The sequence below is a fragment of the Melitaea cinxia genome, chromosome 20 (assembly GCF_905220565.1).
Source record: "Melitaea cinxia chromosome 20, ilMelCinx1.1, whole genome shotgun sequence".
NCBI classification, from domain to species: domain Eukaryota; kingdom Metazoa; phylum Arthropoda; class Insecta; order Lepidoptera; family Nymphalidae; genus Melitaea; species Melitaea cinxia.
The window spans coordinates 866,672-889,414 of record NC_059413.1 but is presented as its reverse complement, the minus strand read 5'-3'; the positions used below and the strand labels follow the sequence as shown (position 1 = coordinate 889,414).

At 34.0% G+C, this 22,743-nt stretch overlaps 1 protein-coding gene across 1 annotated transcript in view; it reads left to right on the top strand.

Annotated features, from left to right (window-relative positions):
* LOC123663566 (TWiK family of potassium channels protein 18-like) overlaps positions 1 to 22,743 on the top strand; it is a 62,680-nt gene that overhangs the window by 23,706 nt on the left and 16,231 nt on the right. The window contains exons 2-3 of the mRNA XM_045598239.1: positions 15,805 to 15,973; positions 18,953 to 19,100. Of these exons, the coding sequence (XP_045454195.1) occupies positions 15,856 to 15,973; positions 18,953 to 19,100 (266 nt within the window). The 5' untranslated portion in view covers positions 15,805 to 15,855. The remainder of the gene's footprint in view (positions 1 to 15,804; positions 15,974 to 18,952; positions 19,101 to 22,743) is intronic.

The following is a 22,743-nucleotide window of genomic DNA, read 5'->3' as shown; positions in this document are numbered from 1 at the left end:
GCGGATTTAATGAGAGGTTTACGATTAATATGATACTAAAGAAAGAAAGGTGAATAATAACGTTTTTAATTTTAAAAGCATGTCACGCAAATGGATATTGTAATGCGGGAAATTTAAGGATAAATACGCACGGCAATTTTTAAAATGATTTTGTACTTACCCTGTATGTAACTATTATTATCAATTTTGGGCATCACAAATTAAAAAAAAAACTTTTTGTTAATTACTTTGTAGCATATATTTTTATTAGCACGTAGTTTCGTTCCAGCTGATGTATAATAGCACAGTTATGCACTAGCGTTGCTATTTACTTTTTCTAGGCGACTGATTTAATTTTTTGGAATACCCTCGTATCGTATTACGTTGCGGTTCACCTTAGGGGGTAGTTGTGTCGCGACGCGCGGGGTATGCTAGGGTATATAAGCCTCAGGGCGAGTGTTTGCGGGCTCTTTTTGCTCTTTGCTCTTTTTTTGGGTTGGATTCTCTCGCCGTCTTAAGATCTGAGTGCAATTTATTGTGGGTGAGTCATTGTAGTTCTTATAGGTTTAAGCTTTGCTTTAGTGTAAGGTGATTTTGTGTGTTTTGAAAAAAAAAAATTAAGATTTCTGTAGGATTTTTTTACTCTCTCTCTTGTGTCTCGTGTTAGGAGTTGTGGGTGACTCTCTAACCCAACGAACAATTTTCTAACACGTAGCACTGGCGCCCAGCGTAAATTCTCTAATATTTAAAATTATTTGTTTGTCGGTGAATTATTTTAATTATTTTATTTTGTAGGGTATCGCATTGGCACTCAAATTTTTTTTTTTTTTCTTATTCCTGGCAAGTGGTTTTCTCTGGGTATATAAAGGGTCTTGTCCTTGTGTCTTTGTGTGTTTTGTGTTTTGTGAATTGTGTTAAATTATTACTTTTCATTTTTATTAATTAAATTTGATTACTGTTTCGTTTAGGTTGTGTATTTATATTGGTATGTTTAAAATTTAAAGTTAATATTTAAAAGTTTTTATTTGAATTTAAAAGATTTGTACGAACGTAGTCACGGTTTTTGCATTGTTAATCGTTCCTTGATAAAAAATTTCAGTTACCTACTTTTTGTATTAATTATTTCTTGCTCAATAATTTTTGCCGTAACTAAATTTTTTTTGACTACCCTCTATTAACGAATATTTTTGCTTACTTTGTACTTCTTTGTTACATTTTAACATTAATTTCAATCGAACTTTTTTGTACTTTTTGTTTCGTTTTAATTTTATTATTGTGCTACGATGACTCACTTAATAAAATTCGTATCCCTGCCTAAGGCTGAGTTAGAATATGAGGTGGTTGTTCGGAATGAGGAGCCAGCTGCCACGGTATTAGCTTTACGTAAACAAATATTACAATTATCGGAATTGTTACCGTCAGAGGAGATTTTGGTCAGTCCGTTGGATATTATAACCGATTTGGGCGGTATTAGTGACACTTTGATAAAAGTGAAATCAATTATTAATTCTAATCCGAATTTTAATAGTTTATTGAGGGCAGAGAATTTGTTGGCTCATTTGTATCATAGGATTGGCAGATTGGATGAGGATGAGGTTAAGAAGAATAGGGACATTTACGATTTGTGTATTGATCAATTTAATAATTATTGTGGGGTAGTTGATAAATTAAAATCGTCTAATAAATCTCCATTTCTTACAGTTTCTTCGTTATCATCTAGTAATCCCTTGAATGTAACGGTTCATTGTGATCATAACAGTTTAGGAGATTTAAGTAAAATTAAATTCGACGGTAAATCTTGTGTACGCTCTTTTATACGCCGAGTTACGGAACATTGTACTATTCATCGCATTGCGGATGACAAAGTTTTATCTTTTGCGTTACAGCTGTTTGTTGGCGATGCTTTAAAATGGTATAGGAGTGTGTGTGCTGGGGTTTCAGATTGGAAAGTAGTTTTAGAATATTTGCGTAGGGACTTCGATAAACCAGATTTTGATTACAAATTATTAAGGGAAATTCAAAATAGAACTCAGGGGGTGAATGAGTCTATTGTAATTTATTTGGCTGTTATGGATGAAATGTTTAACAGATTGACTACTCCTCCTGAGGAAAAATTTAAATTAGAAATTTTATTACACAACGTTAGACCTTGTTACGCAGGGATGTTAGCGTCATCAGATATAACGTCAATTGATCAGCTTAGGAATGTGTGTCGTAATTATGAGAATGTTCAAAGTAGACTTTTAGATTTTCACGAACCACAGAATGTCTCGGATGATTTAGTTGCACCTGATTTAGCTTATAATACTGGCGTTAAAAACGTTTTTAAAAGTTCATTTAAAAAATTTAATTATTCGAATAATTTTAATAATCAGGGGTATAAAAATAATCGTTTTAATTCTGATCGTTTTGTTCCTTCAGCGCATAAATTCTCTCGTCAATTTTCGTCTCCTACTAACTCGTCTTACAATAATTCTCATACATCATTGCCGACTCAGCGTAAACATTCTGTGCCTAGTAATAATAGCAATAGTAAAATTCAGCCGAGCATTAATTCCATCGGTGATCGCGCGGCGAACCGTACTGTTTATTGTCAACGTTGTAAATCGTTTTCTCACTCTTATGCCGATTGTTTTAAGGATCGGAATGTTGTGTTTTGTTTTGGTTGCGGAGAGCCTAATGTGAAGCGTCCCGATTGTGTTAAATGTAAATCGAAATATAATAACGGGGTTAATGATTCAAAAAACGAGTAAGTTGGAACCGAGTTAAAACTAGTAATAATATTAATTTTTCTAAATCTGATTGGGATTCTTGGCTTAAAACAATTTCAATTTATTTTTTATCGTATAAATTAAACTCGGTTCTGTGTAATGATAATGGTATTGAAAATAGGCCTTATGCTGTTATACATATAGATGACATTAAGTTGTCGGGTCTCTTAGACACTGGTGCGTCTATATCAATTTTGGGGGGTAATTTTTATAAGGATTTCTTACAACGAGGGTATACTCTTTTTAAAGATAACATTATTTCTGCGGTTGTGGCTAACGGGAACAAGTTGTTTTCTCTTGGTTACTTGTGTTTACCGGTTGCGTTCGAAGATCAACTTCATTTTATAAAATTTTTTGTTTTTCCGGAAATTAATTCAGATATTATTTTAGGCATTGACTTTTGGAAAATATTCAAAATTTGTCCGAAATATATTAATTCAGTTAGTTTTAAACAAGAATCTGTTTTGTGTAATAATTCGGATGGCGTCATTACGGGTTATGAACATTTAAATAGCGATCAGCGTTCAATTGTTGATAGCATTATTAATCAGTTTCGTTCTGTTTCTTTTGAGCGGAAAGGTTTAGGGTTGACTACCGTGGTTACTCATAGAATTGATACGGGGGATGCTGTTCCCATTAAGCAACGATATTATCGGATGTCTCCTGAGAAACAACGAATTCTTTCGGAGGAGGTTGATAAGATGCTTGAGTTGGATGTCATCGAACCCTGTCAGAGTGAGTGGAGTTCTCCGGTACTTTTGGTTCCTAAGGGAAAGGATACGGGTAGCTATCGGTTATGTTTGGATAGTCGGAAACTGAATGCGGTAACCAAAAAGGATGCATATAGTTTACCTTATATATCAGAAATTTTAGATAATCTTAGGGATGCTCATTATTTGTCAACAATCGATTTTTGTAGTGCCTTTTTTCAAACTCAGATTCAGGAATCGGATAGGGATAAAACGGCTTTTTATATTCCGTCACGTGGTACATTCAGGTTTAAACGCATGGCGTTTGGTTTAACTAACGCACCTGCCACTCAACAGAGATTAGTAGATAAGTTGTTTGGAAACCGTTTCGGGGTTAAAGTTTGTTGTTATGTTGATGATTTAATAATTGCAACCGCGGATTTCAATGAACATGTTTCTATTTTATTACAAATATTGGAAATTTTAAAAGAATGTAATCTTACTATTAATTTTGATAAATGTCGTTTTTTTAGGAGTCAGTTGAAGTATTTGGGGTGTGTAATCGATGAGCACGGGTTGCGTACGGACCCGGATAAGGTTTCTGCAATAGTTAATTTTCCCACTCCAACCAATGTTGGGGGTTTGAAACGTTTTTTAGGGACAGCTTCGTGGTATCGTCGTTTCATTGAGAATTTCAGTACTTTAGCGGCACCGTTAAATAAATTAACTTCTACTCGTAAGGGTGCACCTCCATTTAAATGGACGGAGGAGGCGGATTGTTCTTTTAGAAAGCTTAAGGAGTGTTTGGTCTCTGCTCCTGTTCTCAGGTGTCCTAATTATAACGAACCTTTTGAAGTTCACACGGATGCGAGTAGTTATGGGATTGGTGCGATGCTCTCTCAGACCTTTGAAGGGAAAGAACATCCTGTCGCATATATGAGTAGGTCATTTACCAAGCCGGAACAAAATTATGGTATTACGGAACGAGAAACATTGGCGGTTTTGGCAGCGGTCGAGCATTGGCGTTGTTATCTCGATAATGGTAAAAAATTTACAGTTTACACGGATCATAGTGCCCTTAAGTGGTTTTTATCATTGTCAAACCCGTCGGGTCGTTTGGCTCGGTGGAGTACTAGGTTATCAGAGTTTAACTTTGAGATTAAACATCGTAAAGGTTGTGATGGTGTTATTCCTGACGCGTTGAGTCGTTCGGTTCCCGTGAGTAGTATATTTTCAATTTCGGATTATAAAGGTATCTTAATAAAATGGATAAATGGTTTCTTAATATTTTTAATGGCTGCGCTAATAAGCCAGCATCGTTTCAAAATTATTGTATTAAAAATGATAAATTATTTAGATTGTCTAAAAATAAAAATTATTTAACATCGGAGTTTGATTGCAAGGAGGTGATTCCTATGGAACATCGTTCGGAAATAATATCAATTAATCATGATGTACCCACTGCGGGTCATTTGGGTATGTTTAAAACTCTTAAAAGATTAAATTTAAAGTACTTTTGGCCGAAAATGTATAAAGATATTTAAATTATGTCAATAATTGTTCTAAGTGTCTAGAATATAAAGCTCAAAATCATTTGACATTAGGTGTCATGGGTCGTCCTAAGAATTGTGTCCGTCCTTGGCAGGTTATTTCAATTGACATTATGGGTCCATTGCCTATTAGTAGAAAACAAAATAATTATATATTGGTTGTAACTTGTTGTTTTTCAAAATTTTGTTTAATTTTCCCTATGAAGCGCGCAACTTCCAAAGTAATAATTAAGTTAATTGAGGATAATGTTTTCTTAGTTCATGGTATTCCACAGTCGGTAATATTGGATAATGGTACGCAATTCATTAGTAATGAGTGTATCAATTTTTTTAAAAGTTATAATGTTCCTAATGTTCATTTTACTCCACGTTATACTCCACAGGTTAATCCGGTTGAGAGATATAATCGTACTATTTTAACTTGTATTGCATCCTTTGTCGATGAGGATCATAGATCGTGGGATAGGTACTTACCTCAAATTCAATTTGCAATTAACAGCGCGGTAAATGAAACTACGGGTTTTACTCCGTCCTTTTTAGTTTTCGGTAGGGAGTTAGTGTCGTGTGGTTCGCATTATTTGGACTCTGATAGTATAGAAAATATGATTTTTACTCCTCGTGACAGTTATGCGGAGAACTTAGGTCAGTTGGCGAGTATTTTCGATAAAGTTCAATTTCGGTTGTATGCCGCTCATTTAAAAAATACTTCAAGTTATAATTTGCGTCGTAGGACTGCGGAATTTAATGTTGGTGATCTTGTTTATAAGAAAACTTACTTCTTGAGTGATAAAGATAAATACTTTTCTAAGAAATTAGCCCCTAAATTTATCAAATGTCGAATTGTTGGTAAAAGGTCTCCTCTTGTATACGTATTACAGGATATGAATGGTAAAGATCTTGGGGTTTGGCATATTAAAGATTTGAAGTTAACAGGAAGTTCTGGTAGTAAGGGTAATTGATATTGTGTTTTCTTTTTGTTTTAAATCTATATTACGTATTCCATTTTTGAGACGGGTGATGATCTCATTTTTTTATTTTGTGCTTATACAAGTACATGACTTATGATAGTTGTGTGTTGGGTACATCTCTAATGTACTTTTTGGTGTTTATTTTTGTTGGGTTATTCCACTGAGCAATAACTTAATTTGTTTGTGTTGGGTGCATCTCTAACGTATCTACTCACTCAAATTTTTTTTGTTTAAAGCCTACGCCATAAGTTGTTGTTGTTGTTGTGTTACAACTTAACTCTGGAACGGGTGGCGATTCCACATATTATTTTATTCTATCGAATATATATTCGATTCTAATTGTGTTATGCACATTCTAAAGCCTACATCGGGAATACGGTATTAAATATGGATTAAAAAGAAAAAAAAATTGTTAAATTAAAAATTTTAAGTAGCTGCTGAGTGGTGCTCATTTATAGACCGTCACTCTGAGTGTCAGGGCGTTAATTGTCTAGGTCGGTTAACGCACATTGATAGTTGAATTTCAGGATGTTGTATGTTAGTGACGTATGATTGGGTCGTAAGACAGTGTTGCAGTGAATTCAAAATTATATGTGGTGTTTTTGTAATTCGATTATCTCTTATGATTAATCTATCAAAAAGAAATTTTTTTTTCTCTTAGTATGGAGTTAAATTTTATAATCCCTTCCTGAGCTTACCTGATTCTCTCCTTACATTAGTTTTTTTTAGAATTTTGCCAGAGATGCAAAATTCTTCTCTGTCGGGGGGGGTATTGTAGCATATATTTTTATTAGCACGTAGTTTCGTTCCTGCTGATGTATAATAGCACAGTTATGCACTAGCGTTGCTATTTACTTTTTCTAGGCGACTGATTTAATTTTTTGGAATACCCTCGTATCGTATTACGTTGCGGTTCACCTTAGGGGGTAGTTGTGTCGCGACGCGCGGGGTATGCTAGGGTATATAAGCCTCAGGGCGAGTGTTTGCGGGCTCTTTTTGCTCTTTGCTCTTTTTTTGGGTTGGATTCTCTCGCCGTCTTAAGATCTGAGTGCAATTTATTGTGGGTGAGTCATTGTAGTTCTTATAGGTTTAAGCTTTGCTTTAGTGTAAGGTGATTTTGTGTGTTTTGAAAAAAAAAAATTAAGATTTCTGTAGGATTTTTTTACTCTCTCTCTTGTGTCTCGTGTTAGGAGTTGTGGGTGACTCTCTCACCCAACGAACAATTTTTTAACACGTAGCAACTTTTAGCTTACAACAAAATTTGATTCTAGGTTTATCGTTCATTCAGCTTAAGAAAACTATTTTTCAAATTATTAGAGATCTTTATTGTCTGAATATTATTAGAAATCACTAAGGAATAAAGTTATGAATCTAGAAGTATATACAAATTGGTTTCTGAACTATAATCCCATAAATACATGTTCAAAGTTCAACAAAATCTGTGGACGTACTGAATATTGACACTGGGATTTCCGTGTAGGAGAAGTGGCAATGCTGAATCCACTACGCCGTCATTGCGGGTAGGCAGATATACTTAATCCCTGATATAGACACAATGGGTGAAAATAATTTGAATGGCGGTTGGCGAATATAATATAGCCCGTCCAGGAATTTTTCAACTAACGCATTCACGGTGTATTTTTTTAAATTAAAAAATAGTTTTCATTCATTAAGCAGATGGGTGAAGACCATCACTAGTTTGGATCTCCTACAAAGATAATGATTAAATTTAATATTGTATCTAAGATGAAAACAAGTTTAAATTTAATACATTACGAGAAAATATATATAATAGTTGAGTAATTGAGTCTTGAGGAACGTAATCCAGTTTTATTGAACTAAAACCGTGGTCCGAAGATAAATTAATCGAAACCCAATCGCAGCGATTGCCAATATTAGTTGATATCGTGTAATTGAATAATTAATCACGATTTAAATTAGATTCAGCGAAATAAATGCAGTCTAATTAATTATTAATTACTTTTTCCTATGTCCATTTCAGTTGGTATTATTATAGTAATTAAAAATTTTAAATTTACGAATTTCGTCTTAGATAAATAGAAATAATGCACATTTTGAAGTAAAAGTTTTTTGGAGTCGTTGTGATTGGAACTTGGGAAGGCCTATGTCCAGCAGTGGACTGCAATAGGCTGAGCTGATGATGATGAAATGATAACAAGTAAAGGTTATCTTTTTTTAACCTTTTTTTTACATTACAATTTTGTGAATTCTTTCAAAACATATATGAAAGTTTAAATAAGATAATAAAATTATTTTTAACGTTTGAAGTATGGGGATTGGTGGTTTTTATTTGAAACAAACTTACCAGATTATTGAAATTTTGAATAAAACTGCGGGGCAAGGCAATATATTATAAGAACATTTGTTTTGTTTTAGATTACAGCTTACTAGTAAAACTCTCAGTATTTAGATTTACGAAATCCAATTGCAACTATTAATATATCTCGACCTCATCGATCACTCTCATCTGAATCTTCCAATCCTACGTAAAATTGGCGCAATTAATATTAATCACAATTAAAAGCTATTGAAATACATTTAATTGAATAAGGGTGAGGGCAAACGAGTGTAATAATAAGAATAATTTTTTGAGTTGTCAGTTACGTAATTTAGGTAGCGTAATTTCTGCATTCCGTTTCATACGAAAGTCCAGTTTGTGCGACACGGCGACGAAAAATGAGTCAGAATTTCGACTAGACGTAGGAGGGTAGTTGCAATTTGTTCTATCGACGATAATCATTGTCACTTGAAAAAGTTTACGAGCGCCATGCAAAACACATTGCTTACACGTTTTAAGTAGTAAATGTATTCTATCTCATTCTCGCATATACATTTTGCTCATAACTATTAAAAACGTCGGATGTGAAAAATAGCAACTTTACAGGAGAGCGATTCAAAGTGTAAATTGCGTGTAGCTTTTCACTTATTTTAAGCAGGTTCATGAAATTTTAAAGTAATGCTGTACAGGCTATTTATGTTTAATATTATTACTAGCCGGTATTTAATGTGTAAATATTAGAAAAGGCACTTGTTACATTTTTAACAGATTAAGACTAATAGGTACTGATTTGTCAGAAGTACCACAACTGAATAATATATGCATAAAATAAAAAAAATCTCTTCAGCTGATGATAGACTTGGTTATTTGGGAACGTTTTATGAAATAAACAAAAAAATGCAATTATGATGTTCCGACGATGTTAATAGTCACTAGAGATTTGTGTGTTTATTTCTTTATCGTGACGTATTTTCGTTTCATCGAGTTACAAATAATAGTGATTCCAAGATAGTTGACTGCAATGGTCAGAACACATTTGAATCGCCACGTTTCTACATCTCACTCTTGACAAAATTCCAATCAAAATAATGTCGTTTCGTTCTTACATTTTTAACGTTACCCCAACACAAACAACCATCAATTCTCGAATCGTAAACGCTCCATTGTATTGTTTATTTTACACTAACACACTCCTACGATTTTACTTGCTTTGATTTCGTCTCGTCGTATCAAAGACCTGGGCTACGATTTTTACGATGCATCGAAATTGTAACAGGAGGAAAAGATATTTTCTTAAATGTAACGATTGTGTTTTGTATTTTGTAACGTTACATAAAAGTTTTATGATACCGCTGTGGAAGTGAATTCTTTATATAATCGTTGTTCACTTGACTCCAAAAAAGGCGGAGGTTCACTGTACATTCAACTGTATTTTTTGTGTCTTACCTCATAAGCTTTTCCTGTATTTGTGGTTAGGGCATCAAAGAATATAGCCACCCCCTCTCTTCCCGTGGGTGTCGTAAGAGGCGACTAAGGGATAACACAGTTCCACTACTGCCTTGGAACTTAAAAAGCCAAACGATGGCGGGATAACCATCCAACTGCAGGCTTTGAAATACACAGGCCAAAGACGGGCAGCAGCGTTTTCGGTGCGACAAAGCCAGCCCTGCGGTCACCAACCCGCCTGCCCAGCGTGGTGACTATGGGCAAAACACAGGAGTTCACGCCATTTTTGGCGTGAACTTGTGGTGGCCTATGTCCAGCAGTGGACTGCATAGGCTGTAATGACGAAGCTAGTGCTAGTTATATGGTCCCATTTAACTTTCTTTTTGAGTTATCACTAATAATGCGTGTATAATTGACTATTTTTTCGTCTACCCACGTTGTATTATTGGTCGATGTAAGTCGTATTTTTTTTGTTTGCGAGCAAACACAATTATGTAATTAGTTATTCGCTAGATCTAAGGTATATTTTAAGCCTATTTCGTGACTTTCGCAAACAGTGACAAAAATAAAAATATATAATTCAGTATGTTTATATATGTGGGTTATTTTAATATTTTTAATATTGTCAGATTACGATCAATTATTTTTTGAAGAATGACAGAAAATTTAAACAATATCTTTAATTAATTAAAGGCATAATAATAAAAACGAGTTCACGCCATTTTTGGCGCGAACTTGTTGAGGCTTATGTCCAGCAGTGGACTGCGGTAGGCTGAAGTGAATAATATCATAAAGCTGAAGAGTTTGCTTGGACGCGCTAATCTCAGAAACTACTGATCCTATTTGAATAATTCAGTGTTAGATATTGCATTATTCAAGGAAGGCTTTAGACTATTTTTTTTCAAATTAACGCGTGTGAAACCGCGGGGCACAACTAGTAAATGATAAATATATAGAAATATACCAATCTTACAGAATGCAATAGTGAAACAATAGGTACTGCTCTCCACCAATGTGTGTGTTCCTGTTATAAGGCAGATAATGCTCCTGGAGAGACTTGAGGTCATATCAAATGGTCAGAAACGCGCTTATTATGCTCTCGGCGTTGGAGATGTCACAGGTGTCCATCCGTTATGACGACCAGATACCGTAAGATATACCGTATGTTTGCTTGCTATCTTAGTGATATTAAAAAAAGTGTGTGTGTCAGCTCCGACGCACGACTGGAGTTTATTCCTTCTGATCGACTGCCTAAATAGGCACAAAAAAGGCTTAAGGGTGAATAAACGAATCAAACAACAATAATTATAATTGTGTTTGCAGGCAAACGAAGAAAAACCGACTTCAATTATATCGACAAGTAATACAACGTAGGTAGACAAAAAAAAAATCGAGTAAATACGCATTATCAATGATTACTCCAAAAGTTGTAATCAGATCTCGATGAAATTTAAATATGGCCATATGATAAACATCGGCTTTCAATTACATTAAAAATCATCAAAATCGGTACACCCAGTAAAAAATTATGCAGATTTTCGAGAGTTTCCCTCGATTTCTCTGGGATCCCATCATCAGATTCTGCTTTCCTTATCATGGTACCAAACTAGGGATATCTCCTTTCCAACAAAAAAAAAAGAATTATCGAAATCGGTCCATAAACGACGGAGTTATCGCCGATCATACATAAAAGAAAAACATATATACAGTCGAATTGAGGTCATTCGTTCAGTAGAGTTTACTCCTAATATTATTTTCATACCGGGGGCCTGAAGATCGATTCTTAGGGAGTTAACTCCAATAAACTCCAAAAAAGCACGCCGAGGCAAAGATTTTTTTGTACCTATAGTAAATAAATAGTTTTGGTATCAATCAGGATGACTTGTTTACAATACATTATTGAGAACAGAACTGTTGTTTATAACGATCTAGTAAAGATTTTAATACTTCCTTAGAGAACCTGTGGCGATTGTATTTAAAAATACATTTACTACTAGCTGTGCCCGCGACTTCGTCCGCGTGTAATTTAACAAAAAAGTTATTGTTCAGTTCACAGAGTTATAAAATAAATAAAATTCCATAGCCTATTGCATTCTAAGCTATATGCCAGTGAAAGTCCCGTCAAATTCGGTCCAGCCGTGTCAGAGATTAGCCGGAACAAACATACAGACAGATAATAATTGTAAAAAAAATATTTTACTATATGTACCGTGTATAGATTCATGTGTATTTAGTAAAAAGCGATTATGTTAATATAACAAACAGACACTCCACAATTATATTTATTTGTATGGATTTTTATCTGGAATAAAAACTATTATCACACAGATTTTATTTTTATTTTATTTTTTGAAACTTTACTTTTACCTCGAAAGATGGTATTCTTAAAAGTCATTGATTTATTTTCATTTTAATCGACTTTAGAAAAAAAAGTAGGTTTTCGTCTATATTTTTTTATCTGTGTTACGAGGTGAACCGATTTTTTAAATTCGTTTATTGAGGGAAAGGTGGTGCTTGTCATGTAGTCCTATTAAACTTTGATTAAGTCCTGATGAGTATATTTTGAGTTATTTGTAATAACGCGTATTAGATTATTTTTTAAACGGTTTTATTTAGCTCACCCCGTTTGTTTTATTTTTTATTTATTATTTATTCTTGGGATTCTTCTATCGCACATTAAGTCGATAATTTGTAGACAATTGACGTGCCCCACGGTTTTATTTTAGTCTAGTCTATGCATATGTTTATAATTCCCACGACTGTATCTATTTTATTATTTTTTGGTTTTTAGTACATTTATCTTAAACATTGCAATGTATGTTTAACATAAAACCGTTTAACTTAAAAAGTTTTTTTACCTATTTTTTACTACCAAAGTTGTACAACGTATTACTTGTCGATGTAAATTAATATCCATTTTGTTTTGTTTTGTTAGTGATTATTTTTTGACTGCCAAAGTTGTACAACGTTGATGTAAATTAATGTCCATTTTGTTTTGTTTCCAAACACAATTATATGATCTCTTATTATTTTACATAGCACCTACTATATAGTCAAACACGGCTTTTTAAAGTTACCTTTGTGTGAATATATTGGATTAAAGCGCTTAATTATCTACGTAATAATCATAAGCCAAAATGACACAAAAATATTTTCGATCGGGTGAACTCGGGACCGCCGAGTGTATTCAAGTTTATCAATTTTTAAAGATCGCATTGTATTTAAATATGTCAAATACTAAAAATAGAAGTACAACAAAATACGAAACTATAATTGGTTGAGATTTTTCTAGATTTACAAGTAAAATTCAACCGAAAGCATTCATTTCTTATTTTTGTTATAACTAACCCATTGCATCCTTTATAGAATACGAAAATGAAAATAATTAATTTGATTTATGTAGAATTAAATAAATAATAACTTTAATTTCTGACCTGTTTTTCATTTATTTATTTATTTATTTATTTAAATTGGTTTGCTAGCAGTTGTTACATTCATTATACCTGACAATATTAATTTTATAATAAACTACATTTATAAATGTACAACCATATTAAAGCAAACACGACATGCAAAGTTATCCTGTTAAGATACATTATTAATTTTATTCCACTAATAGGATTCATAATTATACTAAATTACTGAGGTAGGGCACAGCAGGAATTTCCTGCTCAAAATATGGAGCAGCCCGACTGGGGTAGTACCTCGACCTTACAGAAGATCACAGCTAAATAATACTGTTTTCAAGCAGTATTGTGTTCCTGTTGGTGAGTAAGGTGACCAGAGCTCCTGGGGGGGATTGGGGATTGGGTCGGCAACGCGCTTGCGATGCCTCTGGTGTTGCAGGCGTCTATAAGCTACGGTAATCTCTTACCATCAGGTGAGCCGTACGCTTATTTGCCGACCTAGTGATATAAAAAAATAATACATAATATTATTTATAATAACGATAATATATAATTATTAAATTGATTGCGATTGCCAATGCAGTTTTCGCTTCTGCCGTGCGGTCTTAAGCACACACTAATTATTTTTTTTGCGTTTGTGAGCGTGTGTATTAGCTGTGGATTGTCTGAATTTCATTTCAGAACGAAGAACTTCTTTTGTTTCAAGTTGGTTACAAACAATAACTCTGTTCGACTGAGTGAAAAATGAAAAAGTGTTTTATGAAATTCAACGCCGTCCAAATGTTGAAAGTTAAAAAAAAAATCAGCTTAAAACATACGCTTTAATTACTTTGGTACATTTTTTCGCATATATTTTAAAGGCAAATTTTAAAAGAGCGTCCGAAAAAAATCGCTGGAGTTTGTCGCATTAATTACGGTGCCAAGGCTGTCAGTGGTTTTTTACGAGTTTTTTTTTATGTTTTTGCCCCGAAAAATAAGTTCTCTACTGGTGAAACTTTTTGTATGTTCACAAAAAATAAAAAAATAAAACATGTATTTATTTAGGGTACCTTATATGCTTTCTTAATTGTTACAAGGCCCAACTGAAGTACACAAACACAGCAGGAAAATTTCTGCTCAAAATATGGAGCAGCCCGACTGGGGTAGTACCTCGACTTTACAGAAGATCACAGCTAAATAATACTGTTTACAAGCAGTATTGTGTTTTTCTAGGTGAGTAAGGTGACCAGAGCTCCTGGGGGGAGGGGAGGTAGGGATAGGGTTGCCAACGCGCTTGCGATAGTTCTGGTGTTGCAGGCGTCTATAAGCTACGGTATTCGCTTACCATCAGGTGACTAGCCGTAAGCTTGTTTGCTATGTAAGAAAAAAAAAGGTTATACTGGTAAGGTTATATAAATCTGGTCGAAAATCGTACCCACTGAATTATTATATTTATTGATTGAATTTAGCTAGTCAACGAAGAAGTCAGCAACGTGAAGTTAACTATCCAATGAAGTATAACTTCTTGCGTGCGTACATAAGTACACACACGCTTTTTTTTTAATATACGATGACCGTAAATTTAAACTTCCGAATCGTATTTTTCATCCAGGTGTAACCGGTAATAACCGGTTGGGTGAAAACATAAATAAATTAATTTCGGTAAATAAACTTCTGACACTGTTTTCGTCATCGGTCTCCCGTGAAATGTTTATGTTTATTATGAGATGTCATTTTAGACATTTACGTGTGAGAAATGGTTATTGCTACACGATTTATACGATTTTATGTATAAACTAGCTGTGCTCACGACTTTATCTGCGTGGAATTTAATAAAAAAAAATATTGTTCAGTTCGCAGAGTTATAAAAATACAATTTTCTAAAATAAAGTAGCCTAGTTACTACTTATTACATCAGCTATATGCCAGTGAAAGTCCCCTCAAATTCAGTCCAGCCGATTCATTTTAGTTTCGTTTTAGTTTTAATTTTATTCAGATTAGCCGGAACAAACAGACAGACCGACAAAAATTGTAAAAAAATGTTATCTAAGGTAAGGTCTATCTATGTACACATCCATGTGCATTTAATAAAATCGGTTATTTTATTATTACAAACAGACAACTCACTGTCTGTCCAACTTTACTTATTTCTATGTAAGTATGGATAATAATTTATAATTCAAACATGAGTGTGGATGTGAAACTATTTTGAATAAGACTTCTATTTATGAACGAACATATTGAAAACATTGAAAATTTAAATTTCCTATGTTAAAATTCAATCCATGTCATGTCATGTCATGTCATGTCATTTCAGGTAAATGTTATCAATAAACAAATCGTTTTGATTATTATCAACAGTCTATACTTCAAATTTTACAGCTTTGGGATCATAAATAATAGTTTCATGCAAATTTTTCATTACCCTCATATTTTCTCCTCATATACGTGGGTAGTTTTGAGTCTGTTACTTACATAATTACAAGCAGTGTTGTATTCTCATTATTTATTCTTCTTCTGAAAGTGCCATCTTCTCACGAAGTTCGGCGATCATTTTGGCAACTTGTATCCTTGATACCGCAGCCCTGAATAACGAACGGGTGCTTTTCCCAAAGCATTGGCGTAGATTTTTTAGCCAAGATGTTCTCCTATTAATATTTATTATCAAGTAATTATTTGTGTCCAGTATTCTAAAATAGCGTTAATTTATTTTCAGACGGGTTCCACCAGCTAGGCCGTATGGAGGCTTGTCCGGGATGAAGCAGCGATGCCGCGTCGCAAGCGCAGGTTCGGATCGCGCGTACGGAACTATTTGAGGGGGTTTCTGGCCTTCCTCTTCTCCAATGTGGGCATTGTTGTGCTCGTTGTGGCTTATACAATAGCTGGTGGGTACCACCTACAAACTTATAATTCATTATAACTTGACCTACTTTACCAACAATTTTACTACGACTATTACCACCTTATAAGGCCTTCACCATACAGCCTGTAACATCCCACTGCTGGGCCTTTCTCTCCACGTAGGAGGAAGATTTGAGCTTAACCAACCAAGCAGCTCATTGGCATTGCAAGTTGGCAGATATATTCCTTACTATGAATTACGATTGCTACCATGTGCTTATGATAGCAACCAGGATCGACAGTCTAACCTAAGTAATGAAATTTTTGTAAATACAATTATCCATCACGATCGGAAGTCGAACCGGCAAACCGCCGGTGTTCAAAACACGGTATTAGCATCACTACACCAGAGCGGTTGTTATACGGTATCCATACCACCTACAATTTTATCACTGTCGATTAACTACCCTACAGATTTATCTCGATATATTGGTGCTACTACAGTTGCGTATTTGCTTTGACTTTTTTTTAAAGTTAATTTAAGTTTTTTTACAAAATACACATACGGTCGTCAGCTCCTAAAGTAAGCAACTTAATGCTTGTGTTGTAGGCAACAGCTGACTGGTATAGTTACATGTTTTATTTTTCGATAAACTTACTTAAAAATAATACATATATAAATAAATATATATATTACACCCAGACTCGGGGCGATCGGGGGGGGGGGGGAATCGAATCCACAACCCCCGGAGCAGAAAGCGGGGTCACTACAAACTGCGTCAATGGGGTAGTTATTTCGATTCATATCCATTGGATTTTCCTCAAATTTATTTTAAACGAATTCGTGATAAATTAGCCCCCATAGGATAAATTATAATTTTCACGTCTAAAAAATAAACTCCGCAATTCAATCAAATTTATATTTTCAATTAAAAGCAAAATGATAATAGTAAGTTAACTCTAAATATCTATTTTTTAATCATTAATATGACGAATAGTTATTGTTACTTAATAAATAGCTCAATTCATACAAAATATCTTGTACCGTATTCAATAACATAATACCATATAGTAAACTATTTGCTGTACTGTACTTTGCATCCTGTGTCTTAATTGATAATAATAAAGTCTATTCATTTCGAAATAAGTTCCAAAAAAGCAATCTTCAGTTAATTGTGAAAAAACACGTAACGCAAAAAGAAAAACCTGACCAGAAACAACAACTTCACAAGCTCCTCACACTCAACCGCCCCTAGTAGGATTTTCTCTTGTGTCAGAGGTTCGAAAACACAAACAACCCACAGGCACAAATACCAAGATGGAATTCAGGAGTGACATAGGCTATATTTTATTCTGATTGAACAAAAAATTCAGTAAAAAATCTTATGACTTATGGTCTGAGAATCAGAGAACATCTTTTTTTTCATACAGCTAAATTATGACGGGAGGGGGGGAGAATTAAGGGGGGTTAATAACATATATGGCAAAACAACGTTTGCGAGGTCAGTTAGTAACAAATGAAATACAATAAATCAAATTTATACGTAACTAATATTTAAAAAAAATCTCGTTTATTCCGGTCAAATCCAGTTCATTCCAATTCTATCCTGTTTTTAATCCCACACACACATACACACACACATTAATTGCACTCGAGAACAAAACAAGAAAAACACACAAATTATTCCATTCGTAATTTAAAATTCAATGAGCTGTGAATAATAAACGCCGTTTCATCAACAAAGACCTTCGGAAAATCGAGTTTTGTCCCCAAAAATCTATTATTCAATTGTTTATTTATTGCTACTGAATTATTAAAATGTCGTCGTTTGAAGCTAAAATTAGGCTCAGAAGTCGTTTAAGGATACCCTTAATGAACATTTATATCTTGAACGCGATAATGAATATTACACTTTAGCAGAAGGAGGAATGTTTTATTTGGGTTCTTAATTTTTCTGGGTTTCCCTTTTACTTTATTTACTTTAATGTCTAATAATTAAAAGATTCTGTTTAAGCCTTTAATTTTTTTTTCAAATGTATACACCGCTCTGGTGTAATTCGATTCTGAGTTCGATTCCCTCTCGGAGTGAATATTTGTGTTCATACAAATATTTATTTCCAGTCTGGTTATTGGACTTTGTGGGTCTCCCCACCGTGCCTCGGAGAGCACGTTAAGCCGTCGGTCCCGGTTGTTATCATGTGCACCTGATAGTGATCGTAACTCATAGTATACTCGTATATCCAAAATATCTTCAGTCCAGCTGATAGATAAAGTACATCTCTGATAACGTCGGTCACGGGCCCTTGGACATACATGACCAGCCCCAATGCATATTGTATGCTAATTTAGTTCAAAAGACTTTTTTTATACAACTAGGTCGGCAAACAAGCGTACGGCTCGCCTGATGGTAAGCGACTACCGTAGCTCTAGACGCCTACAACACTACAAGCATGGCAACGGGTTGCAGCTCCTACGCTCAACCCCCCCAAGCGCTCTGGTCACCTTACTCACCACAGGAAAACAATACTGCTTGAAAGCAGTATTATTTAGCTGTGATCTTCTATAAAGTCGAGGTACTACCCCAGTCGGGCTGCTCCAAATTTTGACCAGGAAATTTGTTTTGAGCTATATTTTTAAGGGTTTAATTTATTTTTCCAACTTTCCACATATAAACTTTAAGAAGGAACGTCATAATTTTTTTGCTAAATATACTAAATATGGCAGCTACAAGAAATAAAAACAAAACAAAATTAAATGGGAACCCATAGAAAAACATTTACTTTAATGGTGTTTTTTCCTCAATTTAAAAGATATTTAGAATGAAAATAATATTTACCGCAGTACATTATCCTTTTGGACGAATCTATTTTATATTTGAGTAGCTATTGTCTGTGACTTTGTTTGCATTGAAATTTTCATATGTTATTTTATCAAAACAAATAATTTTTCCCCGTTTTTTTTAAATTTATCATTGCTCATATTGACAAATTATTATTATACACAATACTCTCTTTTATTACAGGCGCATTCATGTTTCAAGCAATAGAAGGTGCGAGTGAGATGGAGAGAGTGAACAATATGTCGAGGGAAAGAGACAACACGGCTGAGTATCTGTGGCAGAATGTCACGCTAACATTTAATCTGTTCAACGAGACTGCTCTTAAAGAAAGGTAAAAAAGGTGTTCCGTTTTCAACGTTAAATGTTCTATAGTTTTTAAATTTCCGCGCGCTTATTAATTCAACCAATGCAATGTCAAAATGTCGTCTCAAATGGTGCTCTCTTGTGTATTTGACCAATGAGAGCGCTCGAATCACCAGCGCGCATGCGTAATTGAGCCTCACGAAGAACCGCGCGCGTCACCATTGCGGCCGTTGAAACCGAAAATTAAATCTGACTGAGTAAAGTTTGTGCGAAAGAGTGTACAAAAGGCGTGTAACAAACCTTATTACAATAAGATGACATTGTTAAGTAACGCTCTCGTCACTAGATGGCGTTGATCTCAGTTACATCACGCTATCAAAGTTATACGGAGGAATGGATATATTTGCCAATTGTCAAAATGAAGGAATTCCCCGAGCCCTCCCAGAGGGCTCCCCTTCTTCCTTCGCGACCGGTGTCTATACTACCCGGCCCCTCTCACCGGTGACGCTGTAAAGGCCGATAGGGCCAACAGCACTCAACAATTCGAAAAAAAAATATGTGAAGAAATGCACTTCTGGTTGTACAATAGTCTAGCTCTTAGTTCGTACATATTCCTAATTGAGTGCCCCGGCTTACAGCTGTGCCTATTGTGCGGTTGCTCTCAGAAAGTTTCACCCCGGTAGGATAAATATTATTCTATGCAAAGTTCCTCTTTACTACCCTCTCCCTATCCGTCCGTCGTGGCGTCGCGTCCTTATCCTGTCGTCGTACCCATGTCTCCGTGTTTTTAACTGACTTCCAAAAAAGGAGGAGGTTATCAATTCGACTGCATTTTTTCAAAACCGGTACACCCAGTAAAAAGCTATTGCGGATTTTCGAGAGTTTCCCTCGATTTCCCTGGGATTCCATCATCAGATCATGTTTTCCTTATCATGGTACTAAACTAGGGATATCTACTTTCCAACAAAAAAAGAATTATCAAAATTGGTACATCTAGTAGAAAGTTATGCGGTATAATACAACGTAGATCGACGAAAAAAGCGTCAAGTAAAAACGCATTATTAGATATAGCTCGAAAAGCAGTTGTTAGATCTCAAATAAATTTAAATGGGACCAAATGACACACACCACCTTTCGATTAAAAAAAATTGTCGAAATCGGTCCACCCGGTCAAAAGTTCTGATGTCACATACATTAAAAAAAATACAGTCGAATTGAGAACCTCTTCCTTTTTTGGAAGTCGGTTGATAAAATGATATATACTTTATGTTGAGTAATTGTGAGGTTTTTTTCTAAAAAGGGAGGCAAGCGTATTAATATATGACAATGTACAAAATACTAGTAAGGTAATTCAAACTTTAGGATTGAATCAAACTGTGAGAGATGTGCGGCGGCGAGAGATGGCACAATAGAACGAAAATTTATGTTTTACTGAACATGTATTGAATGAAAACAAACAGCTTTTTATAGCTGATTTACTAATAGAGATACATCACAGTTATTTCCGACATTTAATTATTGATTACTAGCGACCCGCCCCGGCTTCGCGCGGTTGCAATAATTATCAGTGTTCCTCTACAATATTATGCATGTTGTGTACATATAAACCTTCCTCTAGAATCACTCTATTTAATTAAGAAAACTGCATCAAAACCCGTTGCGTAGTTTTAAAGATCTAAGCATACAGACAGCGGGAAGCGACTTTGTTTTATACTATGTAATGATACACATCATGTAAGGTCTGTTTTTTTGGAATTGTCCTAATTGGTAAACAAATATGGCGTACTTATGACCACAGACAATTAGAGTATAGTGTAGCTTAGTGAAGTGACACAAAGAGCAAATGAATGAACAATATCAATAAGCCATAGACAAAGTAAAATTAATTTTACATCGAAAGATTTAATGATACCATATTGCTAAAATTATTTCAAAACCTAATAATATATTGAATATTTTTGCTAAGAATTAGTAGAGGTACAGAATTACGAAAAAAAATATTAATTGAGCATCGAGCATAAAAGGCAACAAAGGGGACTGTCCATTTTGGCCCAATGTGAACAGAATTCATACAAAAAAAACAAATATACCAATAATTTTCATAAATTAAATCATGTTTATTCGTGAATTGCAGTTTTATCAATATAAACTGATGAAAAGTTTATTTAATAAGTATTTTAATTCATTAATTATATACTTCTAGTTTATTTTCGGTTGGTGATTTGATTACAACACGTTGCCAGTCTTAAACAAACAATTATTATTAATGAACAATCGATTTTAAAATATTTTTAAATCAATTATTTGTTAAAATCGATTAAAAGTATTGTTAAATCGAATTAATAAGAAAAAGTCTAAAAAAAGTCTATAAAAGTGTATTAAGTAAAAAAACATTTAACTTTGGTGAAAAATAAACTATTTTAGAAACATTGTTATTGACTAAATAAAAAGCAAGCAATTAATTATATTAATATCGATTTAATCGATTTATTTGTTTATTGAAAATATTATTTATTATGGCAACCCTAAACTACAGACTTTTGCTTCATACATTCATTTGACTTCGATGTTGCTTTCATGGTGATATAGCAACCTACTGTAAGGTTTTCCGTCAACCGAGAATTCATCACTACTGCGACGTAAAATACACAGTAGGCATATTCATAAGTAGGAAAATATATTTTGTATTTATTTTATATGTAAACAATAAAGGTCAGGCAGAGAAGCCATAAAAAAATATTATTGCAACTGCATGGTTGGTCGACGGACAGTAGGTTGTTGTGGCCATGTCATGAAATTATTTGGTTTTTGGGCTGAAAAAGGTTTCAAGATTTTATAAATCTACCTGCCTAGTTTTTAGATAACATCCTGTTAACGTACGAATCCGATTAGTAAAACAAAAATAACAAAATAATGATTTTTTATTTCAGAAACCTTCTTGTAATTATCCACAAAAAAACAAAAAATGAAACACCTGGATACAAAACTATATCATTTTTCTAATTCATACTTGTTAGTACTACTAACTTAATATATAATTATTATTCTCAGTGACTGTCCACTCGGGGCCGAAACCCCCATACAAAGTGGACAGTCCCCTATATATTTCGTTTATGTGATATGGTCGGTAAAAAAAAAGCCAAAAACAAAATTTACAACAAAATAAAGGGGCCGCCTGTGTCTAAAAAAAGTCGACCCTATTAATATTATTGTCACATTATTTGTATTTACTATGAATAAAAAACCTTGCGCCGGCGGCACACTCTCTCTAACATCTAAAAAAAGGACTAATAACATTGTACTCCACGAAGCTCTCATTGGGTAATCTTAAGTCTCATCCTAGTCTCAAAATTTTTTCCTGTGAACTACAGTAAACGTTTATGCCGTTGCTATGTGGTATACTTTAATATTATATGGGATAGCATTAAAAATGTTCAGGATGAAATTGATATTCAGAAATATTCATAATATAAAATAAAACCTTTACAATGAACACTTTACCATAAATGATTGACATTTGCAATATTTTGTAAGCATTTTTTTTGTGCGCTCAACCTAAAAAAAAGAAGAAAAAAAAAACAATTAATAACAAAATACAAATAAATAACAAATCGCTTTACTGTAATATTATTTAACAAGTTATAATTCGTGAAATTTTAAAATATAGTTAA